The 15,786-nt window shown below is 38.7% G+C and overlaps 1 protein-coding gene and 1 long non-coding RNA gene across 9 annotated transcripts in view; one reads left to right on the forward strand and one right to left on the reverse strand.

Moving 5' to 3' along the window:
- Nucleotides 1–15,224, forward strand: part of LOC120794672 — a 31,430-nt gene extending 16,206 nt beyond the window's left edge. Inside the window, exons 2-4 of one of the 2 annotated variants that reach the window (XR_005708150.1) lie at nucleotides 13,141–13,277; nucleotides 14,886–14,983; nucleotides 15,104–15,224. This is a non-coding gene — a long non-coding RNA (uncharacterized LOC120794672). The remainder of the gene's footprint in view (nucleotides 1–13,140; nucleotides 13,278–14,885; nucleotides 14,984–15,103) is intronic. The other variant, XR_005708151.1, reaches the window with a different exon arrangement.
- The window catches only part of LOC120794668 (receptor-type tyrosine-protein phosphatase epsilon-like), a 53,313-nt gene continuing 46,057 nt past the window's right edge, over nucleotides 8,531–15,786 (reverse strand). For all 7 annotated transcript variants that reach the window (XM_040135916.1, XM_040135914.1, XM_040135915.1 and 4 more), the window contains 13 exons: nucleotides 15,414–15,450; nucleotides 15,230–15,327; nucleotides 14,462–14,581; nucleotides 13,950–14,113; nucleotides 13,474–13,609; nucleotides 13,123–13,272; nucleotides 12,148–12,241; nucleotides 11,884–11,960; nucleotides 11,622–11,756; nucleotides 11,216–11,341; nucleotides 10,242–10,393; nucleotides 9,923–10,058; nucleotides 8,531–9,793 (listed from right to left, as the gene is read on the reverse strand). In XM_040135916.1, coding sequence (XP_039991850.1) covers nucleotides 9,719–9,793; nucleotides 9,923–10,058; nucleotides 10,242–10,393; nucleotides 11,216–11,341; nucleotides 11,622–11,756; nucleotides 11,884–11,960; nucleotides 12,148–12,241; nucleotides 13,123–13,272; nucleotides 13,474–13,609; nucleotides 13,950–14,113; nucleotides 14,462–14,581; nucleotides 15,230–15,327; nucleotides 15,414–15,450 — 1,500 coding nt within the window. In that variant the 3' untranslated portion in view covers nucleotides 8,531–9,718. The remainder of the gene's footprint in view (nucleotides 9,794–9,922; nucleotides 10,059–10,241; nucleotides 10,394–11,215; nucleotides 11,342–11,621; nucleotides 11,757–11,883; nucleotides 11,961–12,147; nucleotides 12,242–13,122; nucleotides 13,273–13,473; nucleotides 13,610–13,949; nucleotides 14,114–14,461; nucleotides 14,582–15,229; nucleotides 15,328–15,413; nucleotides 15,451–15,786) is intronic.

The following is a 15,786-nucleotide window of genomic DNA, read 5'->3' on the forward strand; positions in this document are numbered from 1 at the left end:
AAGCCCTGTCTGTTTTTTTTTTTGTTTTTTTTAAGTCATGGTCACAGGGGGAGACCAAATAGAATTCACACACAATAAACCTCCACTACTCCGCACTGCTACTTGTATGAGAAAAATCTGCCATCATCAGCAGAAAACAGTTAATATATGTGCGTGATCAGTATGCATGCTAATGTGTATAGAGCAATCAGTAAAAGCGGTTTTGGGAATTGCTTTGTTTTTTGTTTTTGTTTTTTGGGACCGCTGACAGAGGGATTATTTGGCTGGAGCACTCCTAGTGTTTTGTGCAGTGACGGAGGAAAAAACAGACATTATGACAACGATAATCCTAACTGATTGATATTCTAAATGACATGCAGAATATCTCCTTCAAGATGACAGCAATGTCCTACTGCTCCGCTTGAATCTGTAAACGCTCCATCAGTCTGTCACTAAATATGAAAATCATCATTAGTCACGGTAAATATCTATCTTTCCAGTGGTGTGCACAGTGAGAGGGCAGGAGGGGTTACTGCCTCTGCCACTTATTCTCTGAGTGCTGAAGTCTAAGTACTCCTACTTTACCCCCCCAGTTGGTCCTATTGTCCCTCTGCTTTGTACAGGTACATCACTAGTTAGTCAAAGTGTCTCCTAAGTGTTGATCTGGTTGGTCCAAATGCAACTTTTATTAGCCCAAGAGTCCTTCTGGTCTACCGATTGCCCCTCTGCTCTGTTAAAATGCTGTTTAATTGGTCCAAGTAACTCTTAAGCACCTATGTGGTTGCTTAGAGGAATAGTTGGTGATTTTGAGATATGCACTTATTTGCCTTCTTGCTGAGAGTTAGATGAGAAGATAAAAGTCCACTCTCATATCCGAATGGTAAATATGAAGCTAGCCAAGCTCGGACAAATTTTGCCACTTGGCTGGCAAGCTAGCTGGTTAGTCCTCAGATTTGTTGTCATTGTAAAGTAAGGGCATCAGCTTTTTACAAATTTTGCAAACAACCTTGTTTTTGTTTGTAATTGTGCCCTCTTACATTTCTACGGTGTAGTACTCGTACTCGATTTGGTGTCCTAATTATCCAATCAGCAGGGCTTTGCTTACCTCACTCATACGTCAGTAGGGAATGTAATTGGTCAAACTGATTGAATTTTAAGAGTGCCCTTTGCTGGACCACAAGGCAAACAAGACCACTTAAAAATGTCTGTTGTACTTATCAACAAAAAAAAGTAGAATTTTGAATTTGAATTTATTGAATATTTAATTTTCTTTCTCACATTCGAATTAAATCAAAATTAACACGATATATAACTTACATTTTATGGCTGGTAACATGCCGGACTTTTTCTTGGCCACCCATGAAGCTGGAACTTGTCGTTTTTACACTTTTGAATTTGTACTGAATAAACATGTAAGATATAACATTGTAAATTGTGAACTTCAGAGGTGTTGGCTAACTGATTTTTGTAACCTTTGGACACAACCGGTCTAGTTTTCATTCATTCATTCATTCATTTTTGCAGTCTTTACGCTAAGTTAAATGAACCAGCTGCTGGCTGTAGCCTCATATTTACTGTACAGTCGTGAGAGTGGTTTCTCAAAATATCAAACTATTTCTTTTTAAGCGGTGCTTTGAATGTCCTCTTGTCAGCAAAAACTCATTGGTTAGGGCAAGTACACCTCTACTGTGATTGTAAGGCTGAAAATGTGTCCCTTAAGTGCAGTGGCGTGCACAGACGCTTTATCGCACCTGACACATACAAATAACAGCTGTAGCTACTCAATCTGACACACTTTAATTTTTGCAAGCTACATCAGCAAAATACTGAAAGCCCTATGAAGGTGATATGTTTAGATTGTTCATATGATACTAGGGTCAGTTTAATTAGAAGAATGCGACTCCTGAAATTGAGGTGACGCAATCATCTAGAGAGATCAATCACTCAATCACTCTGTTGGATTTGTTGGGACTTTTACAAAACCATCTAGTACAAAATGCTACCTGAATGTTTTGTACACTGATATTTGCTAACGAGAGAGAGAGAGAGAAGAAATTAGGAATTCGTTACTATTTTAGCTCAGTGAATTTTGCCAATTCGGTTGTCCGAACAGAATCGGTCACTTGTGCAATCAAATCATTTTTCACATTCACACAGTTTAATTTTCACTGTCGTATGGAGGGAAATGCTCGCAGTGTAGAGCCTGGCAGCATCGCTGCCCCACTAGCAGGCTGATGTGGATAAAACACAGAGTACAGTGAATCAAGGATTGGATTTTGATCAACTTTCTTAGACGGTACAGATACATTAGCATATGCTTGGTTCGGCCCTGATTATGACCAGCTCAGGACATCTCTATCCATTAGGTCTCCCTTACTTACATACTATAAGTATATCTAAATAAGCCATGATTGCAACTGTGCAACTCAAGCATATGTTCCTTATGATGGGACAAATATCAAACAGAAACCTAATGCCTTAATGGAGAACACTGAAACTACACTGTCAGGGTTCCACAGGGCAGGTTGTACTAAAAGTTACTGCAGTTATGATGCTTTGAATACTTTACCTCCTGCTCAACACTCCAGGACGTGATTCATGACATTCATGAATGTCATGAATCATCATGATTTGCTAAAAAAAAATTGGACTCCTATTTTATCAGGGTCTAGCATATCTAGTTCTTGTGGGGTTTGGTGTATACATTTGGATGGCAAGCTGAATTAAGATGACAATGAAACATCACTGGTGTTTACTGAGCTATAGTATCTACGTCACAGGACTCGCCCCTTTTTGTTCTTTCACGTGCAAATACCAAAGGTCTATTGAGCATTTAACAGAAGGTAGTTTCCAGTAGTACTAGCAACATTAAATGTATTTGATTTTGATTGAGTCGAGGACAGAATTTGATACATTTTCATGTTTATTGCACATTCCTATATCATGACCACGAAAAGTAAGAAGCAGAATAGAAAAGATGAGTGTTTTCTGAAATACTACCAACTTGCTGAAGTCACTGTGAAGATAATGTATAAATAGTGTTTTTTCTTTTTTTTTTTTTTTTTTTTTCTTTTTAAGGCATTTCACAAGTTTCATTGTTTCCTCATTTTGTAAATTGCTAACTGATGCAACATGTAACAGTTCCTCAGAACCATCGGAAGGCTAACCTAGAAACAGACATACAGATGTAAATAGCAGGGGGGTGGGGGGGCATGACAATTATAAATCAAACCTTTTAATTCTATGGCCTCTCTCCCTAACTGGCATCCGGAAGGCTTTTAGAGAGCAGTTGTTTTAATGAAATGCACCCGTAACAACAATACTTCATTTATATATGTATATATATATATATATATATATATAGCCAGGCCAGTGCACTGAAGGAATATCTGACGGTAGCGTATATTCCACAACATAATCGCATTATCAAGGAGGAGAGATGACCGAGGATCAGCCAAAGAGGAGAAAGTCAGAAGAACAAAAACTGGGGAGAAAAAACAGGAAAAAAAGTGCTATGATCAGGCAAGGGTGAGGAGCTGCATTGGTGAGGCTTTCCAACCGAGATTTGAAAGGCATGAGGGGGCTTCTCTGTTTGAAATTGACAGGTGTGTGTTTTAAAAAAAAAAAAAAAAAAAAATTTGCCATGTTTCAAAGAGCCAGTAGGTCAGTATTGCTTTTTCCTGTTTAATCCCAACTGGCTAGTTTAACAAGTAGGTACCTGTGTCACATTTGTGTGTTCTTTATATTATACAGTTTGTTAAATATCAACAGTCTTTCTCCAGAATCGCTTACTTTTCCTTTTAACAAAAACAACGCATTAACCGTCACAGCCATTTTTATACATAGCCCCTCGTTTTCAGAGGGTCAAAAGGAATTTGACTGACACTCGGTTTCGGGGCCAGGTGTGTCCCGTACCTTTATTTCATGACACTTTAAGCAGATAAAAGGTCTGGTGTTGATTCCAAGTGTTGAATTTGCATTTGGTAGCTGTTCATGAGAACTCTGAATAAGCGGTGAAAAGGTCGTCGTCATACCTCAAAAACAAAACAAGTCTATCAGACAGACAGCAGAATCTTGAGTGGCCAGATCAACAATTTGGTACAGTCTTAGAAAGGAGTGCACTGGCGAGCTAGGCAACACCTATGGCCTGGAAGAGCACTGAAGACTAGTAAAGCGAACTTCCCTCTTTGGTGAAGAAAAACCCTTCACAACATCTAGCAAAGGTCAGAACACTCTCGAGGAGGTAGGCGCATCATTGGCAAAGTCTACAATCAAATACAGAGGCTTTACCACAAGGTGCAGACCACTACTAACAATCAAGCACAGAAAGGCCAAATACTTATATACCTAATTTTATTATAAAGCTGTCTGTTGGAAATGTAGCAATAACAGAGGTGCTATCAGTCAACTTACTTGGAGTTTGGTCAAATGCCACCATCATCAAGCAATTTGTATTTCATTTAAAAAAAACAAATAAAACAGAAAAACCAAATTGATGGTAGATTTTCATAAACTGAATGTTGATAGACCCTAACTGTTTCTTAGAGACCAGTCAGCGGAGAATGTTGTTTCTTGGACCCACTGTTTCTCCCAATGAAGGCGAACCTGAACAAAAAGGTACAGTGGTTCAGTGTGGGTAGCATGCCGCTTCTCAAGTGAATCAGAAAAGACAACACTATTCCTCAAGCGAGGAGAGGGCTGGACAGGGTCGTTTGTAAAGCATCTCTGCTATTTTCATGTTTGTGTTTCCTCCCTTTGACACATCCATCAGAGACGTGCTGACTTGTTTTTGTTTTTTTGTTTGTTTGTTTTGTTTTTTTGTTTTTTTTTTACTCTTCCCCTCTGGTCAGAGACCTCTGACTCAGTGGCCACAGACCTCTGTAGGACTGCCAGAAAGCAGCTGATGTAGTTTGGAGCCCTGTTGTTAATTAATTTCTGTGTGTTTTGATTCCATCAGTTTTTAATAATTAAGTTCTTATATCTTATTTTTGTTTGATTTTATTGGGGTTCGTTAAAGCAGTATCTCATCAACAATGTAAACAAAGCAATAAAATATTGAAGTTAACTATGTAATTAGTAATTATAGGCCTATAACCACCTGCCCTTTTATTGGGGAGATACTGTCCTCTAGCAGCTGTAATTGGATTTTATTTTTTTTCAATTCAGGTTTTCATAAAACTGTAGTGCAGTCAGCTTGTTAAATACCTAGGTGACCTATGAATCAGCAGTGATGCCAGCATGGCTTCTGTTGTGCTGCAGTTGATTTGATACAGTTGATGAAATTTAAACTGTGGCCAACTTGGTTTATCTGTAATTTGGAAAGTAGAGTCTCCTTGACTTTTTAATCTGGGGTCACCAGCGGATCCATGTTTTCTCGTACAAAATGTTGTACAGACATTCATGGTGTCCAGACGATGTACCCCTAATGAGCTTTGATTATCCCGACTTCCCCTCTTGTGCCACCATGAGTTCAATTTCTCAACAACTATTGGATGGATTTCCAATCAATTGTGTGCCATTCGAGTATCCACTGTATTTCTTTAAAAAGAAGCTTGAAAAGATTATTAGCCTGTTGGAACAAGGGAGGTATAGGATAACACTTGTAATGCATTTTTGGGGGCACGGTGTCATATTAACATCCCAGTGGGAGCTGTCTGATTGAATTAGGGTAAGTCTTAAAGCGTTTGTTAAGAATCTTTTCAGAGTAGCAAGATGGTGAACTGTGAAAGACAGAAACAGGAAGACAGAGATTGAAAGAGGAAGAGAGAGAAGGAAAGAACAAATCTAACAAGAAGTCATTATCAAGGCAGTGACAACTCGGATGTAAAGTAGACAACATCCAGACAGAGATGGAGAGACAGACAGGATTTCTGGTTCATTCTTAGGATATTAATGCTATTCTTCATGTTCGACGCTGTGCCTGTCTCTTTTTATTAGCCACAACCACACTGAGAACCACAACCACAAGAGAAGAGTGTGCTAACATGGCTGGGCAGACTGTTTTGTATCATACAGAATTAAAAAAAATAAAATAAAATAAATCTATCTTCTTTTCTCCCCTTCCTTTCTTTACATTTGCAGATAAAGGGAGTCTTTAGGTTTTTAGCCATGCTAGCAGCATGGCACTATGGTCTGTTGGTCGGTCAGTCCACCACTTTGTTCCAGACTGAAATATCTTAACAACTTAACAATACCTCCACAACTAATGACTTTCCAGTCAGCTTCATCTGTACTTTGTGTTTAGTAATAATAACCATATATTAGCAGGCTGACTTAAGATGCTGTATATTATACCTGCCAACCATCAGCTTATTACTAGTGTCCTTGTGAGCAAGTTAGAATGCTGATGTTGGCATTGAGCTCAAAGCTTTAGGTATATTTTGCTGTACTTTTAAAAAGTGTAACATGGATTCCTCGTGATATCACGTTCGTTGTTCCAAACTGTGGAATGTGAGCATGTTTGGGATAAAATGACAGACCAGACAAGTGGGAACACTTTGACATTCAGAGTGTAATCAGAAATTAGTTTCCAAGCCACACATGACAGCATTTCATCAGAGGGGTCACAGCTCAGGTCACCCTGCCAATAAATGGCTCATGTTCCATAATATATTAGAAAGAAAATGGAATCATTGTGAATGACAAAATAAAATTAGTTATGGGTCAATCAAAATAGGGAAGTCCACTAGGGTTAATACATAATTCATATGACCTCTCCACTCATGCTGACCTCTTTTGGGCCACAGCCCCTCCTCCTGAGGAGTGTTACCACGGCAATGGGAAGTGGAAATTGTCAACAATGAGGCTTTTTGTTACTAGGGTTTTTCTGCAAGATAAAAAACATGATTGTTTGGCAAAAATAGCTCAAATTTACTCCTCCCCGTTATTGACTGGTGGCAATCACAGGGAGGAAGGCTTTATATAAGCACACATTTAGGTTTAGAAGTAGGAGATAAAAAATGTTTCCTGGTCCTCTTCACGCACAGTATCATGCAGGCATCTGAAAGAGAAACGTTCCTGCCTGTCTTGTAATTATGAAATGGTGCTTTTAAAGCCTCATCAGTTTAAATGTTTAGAGATTTAGTGGAAAGCAGTCTTTCAGCAGAGAGAGTCTGGGTGTTTACTTGGATGCGAAACAAGGAATTAGTCGTGCTCTTAAAATGATGATCATTCATTTGAATCATTTAAAGTCATAAGACAGTTTCTGAACTTATGTTCTGAGAGTTTTTAGCTGAGCCGTTAAAACAAAATGTACTTTTATTGTATTATATCTATAATCCTAATCACAGTTTAATCATGCTGACATGTAGGAGTTTAATTATGACTGAGATTACAGAAATTGACGTTCTATTATTGATTTGAATTTTCCCTTTTAACAGAATCTTCCATCAGCATATAGATTGAGGTACATCACCCCCTGTTGGCGTAAACTGTTACTTACACAGGTCAAGAAGTCTGCTTTTGTGTCTCAAATTATGTACATAATCACTGTGGCCAACTGCTAATTGTAAATGCAATTTTAAGTTTTTTTTCCTGTATCCGGCACAGATATATGTCGGATACAGGAAAAACAGGGCCTCTTTAAGTTTTTCTGTCTTTTGCATGATAGTCAGTTGTGGGCTTTTTTTTTTTTTTTTTTGTTGTTTTTTGTTGTTTTTTAAAAACCAAATTGCCTTTAGTTGTTGTGCATCCACTCCTCTTTGTATTGTATTGAATTGAATGGGGCTTTTTTAAATTAATCGTTGTTAGCTGCAGTGCTAATTTACAGCTTACACAAGTGTCAAAAAGGTTATATAGACTGAATGCAATGTATCGTTCACATATATTGTATCCCATTGAAAACATTCTGTCGTCATTGGTAAAAAATTATTGTTGCAGTAGCTTGAGCTGTCCCCAGTATGTTTCCCCCATAGTTGACATGGAATGTACACTGTATATAAGCTGTTGCACAGTGGCACTAATATTTATTTGTATTTTTTTTTCCAAACTCCAGCAAAGACATCTGAAGAAATCTTTCACTGACCCACAAAGCATTTTCAGATGAATTTAATATTGCAACTTGCATTTCAAAGACATTGAGAATCCAAAAAGGGATAGAACATCCACACAGAGAGAGAGCAAAGGCAAAGAGCTGTAGTCTAAACAGACCATCCTCAGTATTCTTAAAAGACAGAATAGAAGCCATGGTAAAATAGACCGGGGTTGCTTTAAGTCTCAGTTTCTTCTTGTGCTGCACCTCACATCTCCCACAGACAGATAGCACAGAAAATTTGACCAATTGCTTGACAGTTCCTTGCTGCTTGAAAATGTTAGCACTTCGTCATGTAGTATTTACATACAGCATCAACAAAATTACACATTTCATTGAGGATTAAAGCAGAGCTGGGTCAGATTATTTCAAATGTTTGGTTTCGTGTTTGAGTACCAGATGGATGGGTGTTACTTCCTCAGAAGAAATGCACAGAAAAGTTGTTTCACATTCACATACTTTCCTGAACGCATTTATTCTAAAACAAAGTAACTGGAAACATTGTTAGTTTGGGGTTTTGTTTTGTTTTGTTGTTGCTCTAGCATTAAGCAGGCACTGAAGCACCACATGTGTGTACTGTGGTTTTTGCCTTTACAAGTCTCATGTGATCTTACACTTTTAATACATCCCTTAGTGTTAACTGTACAGCTCACACAGGTGGTCATGAAAGTGTACTGACTCCACTGCATTTAGTGACCGCACTTACCTTTTCCTAGGATCACCTGTCAATGCTGGGCCTTCAATTTAGGATTGTTTTACTTTTCCTTGTCTTTAAAAAAAAAAAAAAAAGGTACATTGGCACTAATTTGTGAAAAATCTCTAATCTTTAATACAAATAAAGCAATAAATATTGCAGGTTCTCAGCAAAAGGCTTAGTTATATGTGCTTTTTAATGTGCATTAATTTTAGCAAAATACTTTTTGTTGTCTACAGACAAAAGGCAGACTGTAGTAACGTTACATCCATGTTAAATGCAGCTGTATACCACATTTTGAGGTACAAAACCAGTTTAATGGTCTTACATGACCGTGTGATACATCTAACTGTGAAACTTCTGCCCGACTCTTTATTGGAAATCGACCCCAATATTGTCACCTCAGCCTCTGTTGCATAACTTTGTCTTCTGCATTATGGCTGAAGTTCTCTGACGACATTTCCATTAGAAAAGTATCACATTGGTGATGGGCTTGTAGCTTGAGGACGACGATATGAAAAGAGTTTCAGTATCACCTCTAATCTCAAATAGAAGTCATCAATAAATGAAAGAATGTATGTATTTAAAAACAACAACAAAAAACAAACCCAAATCTTAACATTCCTGTTCTGTTCTCCAAATGCAAGACCGGAATGTCATTGTCATTACATAAATACATTTACAATAACTACAACTTTTTAAAAATATTACGTTGTCAATCCAAAATAACACTTAGATAAACATTTAAAGTACAATATTATACAACTAAACTGAAACACTTCATGACAAAATAATTATCATCATACATGATGTGAAATATACATTATTAATCTACTTTTTTCATTTACAATTTTCATTCACTGACATACACTATATTACAGCGAGGATGGACTTTGAGTTAATGGTAGGACAAGTGCATAGCAAAATAGAAGATCATTTGACCAAGTTAAAGAAACACATAAAACTGACATACCAGCTTTAGAAAACATTAAAAACCATGTTTAAGGCAAATGTCATCATTTAAAATTGGCATAGTCCGAGAAAATGTCGACAAAGTCTTGTACCACCCTGTAGCAGAAGTCATATTGTTCCTATGGAGAAAAAACCCCCAGAAAAGATGGATTAGGCAGTGGCCTGTAAAATTGGTTTATAAATTATATAATTTTTTTTTTTTTTTGAGCACTTTAGATAATTTTGGATCCACTTAAGCTGATACTTACCACAGTTTGGACCATATGAGGCCTCTGCATGCGTAAACTCTTCACAGTTTGGAACACGTCTAGCAGGCCTTCTGCCTTGACTCGCTCCAAGATATTGCTCAGTGCAATGAACGTACCTGTTCGCCCTGCACCAGCACTGCATCACACACACAAAATACTCTTAGAAGTTTCTTCAAGCACGAAAATTGCTTGCAAATACCAAATTGTAACGTTTTAAGTTGTCATATGCAAAATGCTGCGGTAGACAACACAAATAGGGCAACAGAAATATCTAAAAAAAGGCTCTAAATGTGTGACTAAAAGAGCAATTTGACGCTACCTGCAGTGTACGACGATGGGATGGTTCCCAGACTGCTGCTGCTGTCTCTGCACTGAGGCGATGATGTCGATCATGCCTTTCCCCTCGGCCGGGATGCCGATCTCTGGCCAGCCGTGGAAGTGGAAGTGCCTGATCACCCTCGTCTGCTTCTCCTTTGAGAGGAAATGCACAGGCAGACGAAAGATCATAGTACCTTTTTTCAAATATGATTTATTAGCAGTATATGAAAGCATAATGGCAGGTGCAATGTCAGTGTAGGTTAAGTGCGCTTTAGATGAGTGGCGGGCCGATGAGTGCTCCTTCGGGAGGCAGGAAAGTACTACTGAGCCTCTGAGGGGTGATGTGGGTCAAATTTAATGAAATATATCAGATGGGTGGCTCCCGCTTGAAAATCATAAAACACATCCTGCCCAACCCACATTTCCTCTGGCAGCCTAAAGAGTTTGATGTGCTCACTTGTGGTTTATTTTTCATTATAAGACAAATATGTTAGATCCTGTGCAGCTTTACAAAGTAAGATACAAAGATCCTTTTTAAATTTCATGAACGCTTGTAAAAAATAATTGCATACTGAACATACTACGTTAAGAGTAGTAGAGTTTAATGTCCAAGTAATTACACATGAATGTAAAGACCATGGCATTCTATAGAAGTGCTTGGAGGTTGTGAGTTGATCTTTAAGCTTCAAACACTGGACAAAATGACCGTATAAACTAGCTCCACCTCTACCAGCTACGGCAGTAAAATGATGATAATGACAACCTTTATAATATAATAAAACCAATGTTACTGGCTCAATTTTAATATTTAAAGTTACATAGTGCAATTGAATTAGATCATATCACTTGGAAAAGAAATAAAACACAATTACATCAAGAGGGCCAGTAAACGCCTCTTTATCTTGACAGGCAAATGTAATCTGGTGTTACTGCCTCATTAACAGCTCTGTTATAGCGCAAGGTTAATTTGCTTACCGGGACAAAGGTGAGTACCAAGTCTCGTAGGCTGAAGGTGTCACACAAAGTGTCTCCCTTCAGCTCTACTGTGTAGTCTCCGTAAGTGACTGAGTCCTCTGTGGGCCAGTATTGGCAACATTTGTCCTTTTTTAAAAAACACACAAACAAAAAAAACAAAAAAGGGGGGGGGTGGAAAAGGAACACAGAAACTGCAGCTTAATATAGGAAATGTAAATATTCTAAAGTAGTTTTGGCTCAAAGCATGAAACACAGCACAACTTTAACTGAAATAGGAGTAGTACAGCGTTGTGTCTGAAGCAGGAAATCAGAACAGAGATGGTTTATGCTGCACAGCTGTAGTAGTTATGCGGCTTTGAAGCTATCGATCATAGCTTGCTTGCAGTCCTGAGCTATCACAGCTTACCTGCTCCCTCTCCTGGAGCTCAGTGAGCATGACAACGGAGTGACACTTCCACTCCCACACCATCCTCCAGAAATCCTCTACTGTGTGTGGCAGAGGGCCCTGGGTGGCGATGAAGTAGTCCTTCTGCCTGTAGCCCTGTGACAAAGGAAAAAAAAAGACATTTAACTTAATGCTAATAAAGCACATAATTAGACATATTAACTATGAGCTATAGCAGATACACATCCAAGAAGAAAGACATTAGGTAATAAATTCTACTTACATCTATGAAAGATGCATTGATGTAATCGGTGAACTCCTGACCTCTTCTCATGGAGAGAATAACTCTGTTGAAATCGTCTGAAATGCAAACAGAACAGTGAACTCCTCAGAACCGTATAGAATAGAGCAGCTCATAAAAATGTTCAGAGCATCAAAGCCTGAGTGGCTCTCTGAGGAAAAAAGTACCAGTTACTGAATGCTGCAGAGCCCAGGATGAGAAAAAGTAGTCCTAGTATTTTGTACTACTGTTTTCCTTCTTTCTTACATGGAATAATTTGCAGGACTCTATTCTTCTTCATGTTGGCAGGAAGGTTCCCCGTTCTCATGTTCTCCTTCATTATGCGCATGTTGGTCAGTTTCTGGGCAGAAAAACAGGCTGGCAAAGTCAAAACGTTACAAACCTGCACCATCCTTTTGTTTCCAAATCCAAATGGGGAAATGAAAGAAGTTACACTGGTGATTATAAATCACATTTAGTATTCATAGATATATGAATGTTACTGTTTTTTTTTAACCCTAACGAAGAAAAAAAAATGAATTTTTCAGAGTAGCAGGGCTTGACACTTGGTTTGGTGGTTTGGTTCTAAATTACCTTTTCAGATCTTGTGGTTTAATGGGTCAGTCATTCAACACAACACGTTTTGTTTTGTTTTTTTGGTATGACTGCGAATAGTGATTATTATTTGCAATTAATATATGGTTCTTCTGCAGTCATTCAAATCTAGGGAGACATGGGCTGGATACGGGGTTCAGAACAAGGAAAATTTGAAATAACGTGTCTGTGGAATCCTGTAATTAAAGTGGCAGAGGATAGAATAAATAAGTTTTTATTTTTTTATTTATTTTTTTATGTGGAGTAAATCACACAGTTCTCTGTGGGCATAAGAGCTTTACTCACTCTTTGATGAGGCAATGTCTACAGGGATTTGTGTTGTAATGTAAACCCCATTAAAACTAACCATTTATTCAAATATAACGAGGAGTTGTTTGAAAATATCTTGTCAAAGGCCAAAATTTAAGTAAAACAAAAGGCAGTGAATCGTATTAAATCTTGTTTATCTAGAAGCCACAGAGCTTTATGCTCACATTGGAGAACTGCTGTTCTTCCTTGGGCTATTGAGGATTCAAAAATATTCAGGAGGAAATGCAATTGTGAGAGCTGTGAGATTTTGGAGAAGTGGAATGTGAGTTTCTTTTGTACTGTAAATGATGAAATGGCTCGACAGAATGTGAAATATACCTTAAACTCTTCCTCTAGGCCGACCCGGTCACCGTTTGCAAAGGTGTTGTGCAGTTTGTGCAGATGTCCTTCCAGAGACGACACATCCAGCTCTGTGTCTCCATAGAGGTAGTATTCAAGCAGGGCCTGGTAGATGAATGAGTACTGCATCTGGGGTGAGAATACACACACACACACACACGCTATACAAAGGCACACCTGAACATTTACAGATGATTGACGGGGGGCTTAATTCACTTGTAAATGGAACATTATCAGCGTGTTTCACATTAACCGTCAAGTGATAATGTGATGTCATACTGTAAGTCCAAAGTGATATAACACGTTCCCACTTGTTTGTCTCCAACTCACATCTGTCTGGATGAGCTGTGAGCGCTGTTCTCGTATCTTAGAGACAAAGCCAAACACATCGACCTTCTGCTCCGCGTACATCATGTCAATCATGGCATCTATTACGATGAAGGTTCCTGTCCTCCCAACACCAGCGCTGCAGAGGCACGAAGCAAACCGCAGACTGAATGAACCACAATCCTCAGCTGACACTTGCATGTTCATTGACAACAGGAGGGAAACAAAGGAACATCTGTGCTTGTAAACACATGTATTGCTATAGTCACTCAACATGTTTCCAGCCATAGCTGACAGTTTGTTTGCCTGCAGACACACAAACAGGATATCTAAGCCTAAATATAGTTATCTCCATAGAAACAAACTGGAGAATTAAAACCATTAAAAGTAATGTTCATTCAAAAGGAATGAAATGGTTGGATCCAAGTAAACAAAAAAAATAATCAACAATGAGTCCTGTTAGCTCAGCTTTCTGGTACCTGCAGTGAACCACAATAGGCCCAGAGAAGGGTGGATTTACTGCCTTGACCTTTTTGAGGAACTTGAGCATGCCGATGGGGGAGAAGGGAACTCCAAAATCAGGCCAGCTGGTGAAGTGGAGCTGGGTCACCAGCCGGGGAGTCTTAGCAGCATCGCTGGCTTGCTACGTAGACACACAAACACGGGCAGAGATAGAGTTAACAGTTAACCATAGACCTGGTCTGGCCCAACGGCAATGTTTTTACAAATCTGTTTCTCTGTTTCAACAGTAGCAGCAGCTTTTATTAAATGATCTGGATGCATTTTGTGTACCCTAAAGCAAGATCTTCCTCAGAAGTTATTCAGAAAAACAAAGCTACTAACAATGCAGGAAAGTGGCTGGTCAGAACACTGTGAAAAAGGAAGTGAACTACACATGATGCAGTAATGTTTCACAAACACCACCCATGTTTCTTTAAACATGTAATTTCTACAAAGCGCAATAACTGCAGACGTACTGCTTCGAACTTACATATTGTACACAGAACTTGCGTATGGTGTAGTCCACCAGGGCAGTGAAGTCTTCCACTGCCACCCTCACATTCCCATAGGTCCAACAGCCCTGATCTGGCCAGTACTGGCAGCACTTGTCCTGGGGAGAAGTAATAGCCACGATTCAATAAACTACTTAAGCTGTTTCTTCTGGAACATATTCAAGGATTTTCCTTTCAAGAGATAAAGTAGTTTACATGCGTGACACACATGCTTCATTTTCACAGCCAGTCAGTCGAAGATTAATATAATTGAGAGGGGTGAAACCACTCAATATACAACTATGCTGGGTGATTATGATACTGCCTCAGAGGACTTTGTTACACATTATCTAGCCATTGATTTCAACCCGTCTACATGCTGATTTAAATCTTTGCCAATTCTCTTCTTATTGATCTCTTCAGCCATTCTCCCGCTCTCTTTGTTCAGTGAATGGGTTCAGGTTCAAAATAAAGACTGTGCAATTACAGCAGAAAAAGTGATGACAAAGGGGAGATAACAGGTGTGAAATTAATCGTTTAAAGTAAACTTCTCGCCATCACTTTGACCATAACCAAGTGAATCTGTTTGAAGCACATTTCCTCTCAAATCTTTTTGTGATGTTTTTTTGCCCCCTTTACAGGAAAGTCGGAGCAGCGACTGGGCTGGAGATAAAACCCTGGAGGTCAAAGGAGAACTTTTTCTTGGACTCTTCAGCAGGGGGAGCTGAGACACATTTAAGAAATAAACGAGGCTGAAAATCACTCACTTCTTTCCTTTCTTTCAGATTTGTCAGCATGACAACAGTTGCCACTTTCTGCTCCCATATCATCCTCCAGTAATCTGCTACAGTGTCTTCTTTGGGACCTGAGAGACAAAAAAATATTAAGATTTAATGGTCTATTTAAATATTTATGACTGCTTTATGTAATTTCCAATGCACTGTATCTTACCTTGTGCTGCTATGAATTTGTTCTTTTCCGTGTAACCCTGTTAGAAAAGACTTTTCATTTAGTTAAGAATATTAATATAAATCTCCAGACAGCTACTGATGGACATTGTGGTGAGTTTGTTGTGTCAATGGCTGTCTCCAAGATCAGAAATGGACTTTAAATCCTTACTTTTAAACCTACATGGATGAGAGGTCCTTAGACTGCTCAGAAAAATATAAATTTGAACATCCAATTGTCCATGATAGCTGGGCAAACTTCATCCACTGAGAAACAACAGCTACTGATGGGCCCTGCACTGAGATTGTTACCAACCAACCAATATTAAGTTGATTCATGAAGCAGAGGAGCAGAACATTCGTAAGAAATGAAGACA

The sequence above is a fragment of the Xiphias gladius genome, chromosome 9 (assembly GCF_016859285.1).
Source record: "Xiphias gladius isolate SHS-SW01 ecotype Sanya breed wild chromosome 9, ASM1685928v1, whole genome shotgun sequence".
NCBI classification, from domain to species: Eukaryota; Metazoa; Chordata; class Actinopteri; order Istiophoriformes; family Xiphiidae; genus Xiphias; species Xiphias gladius.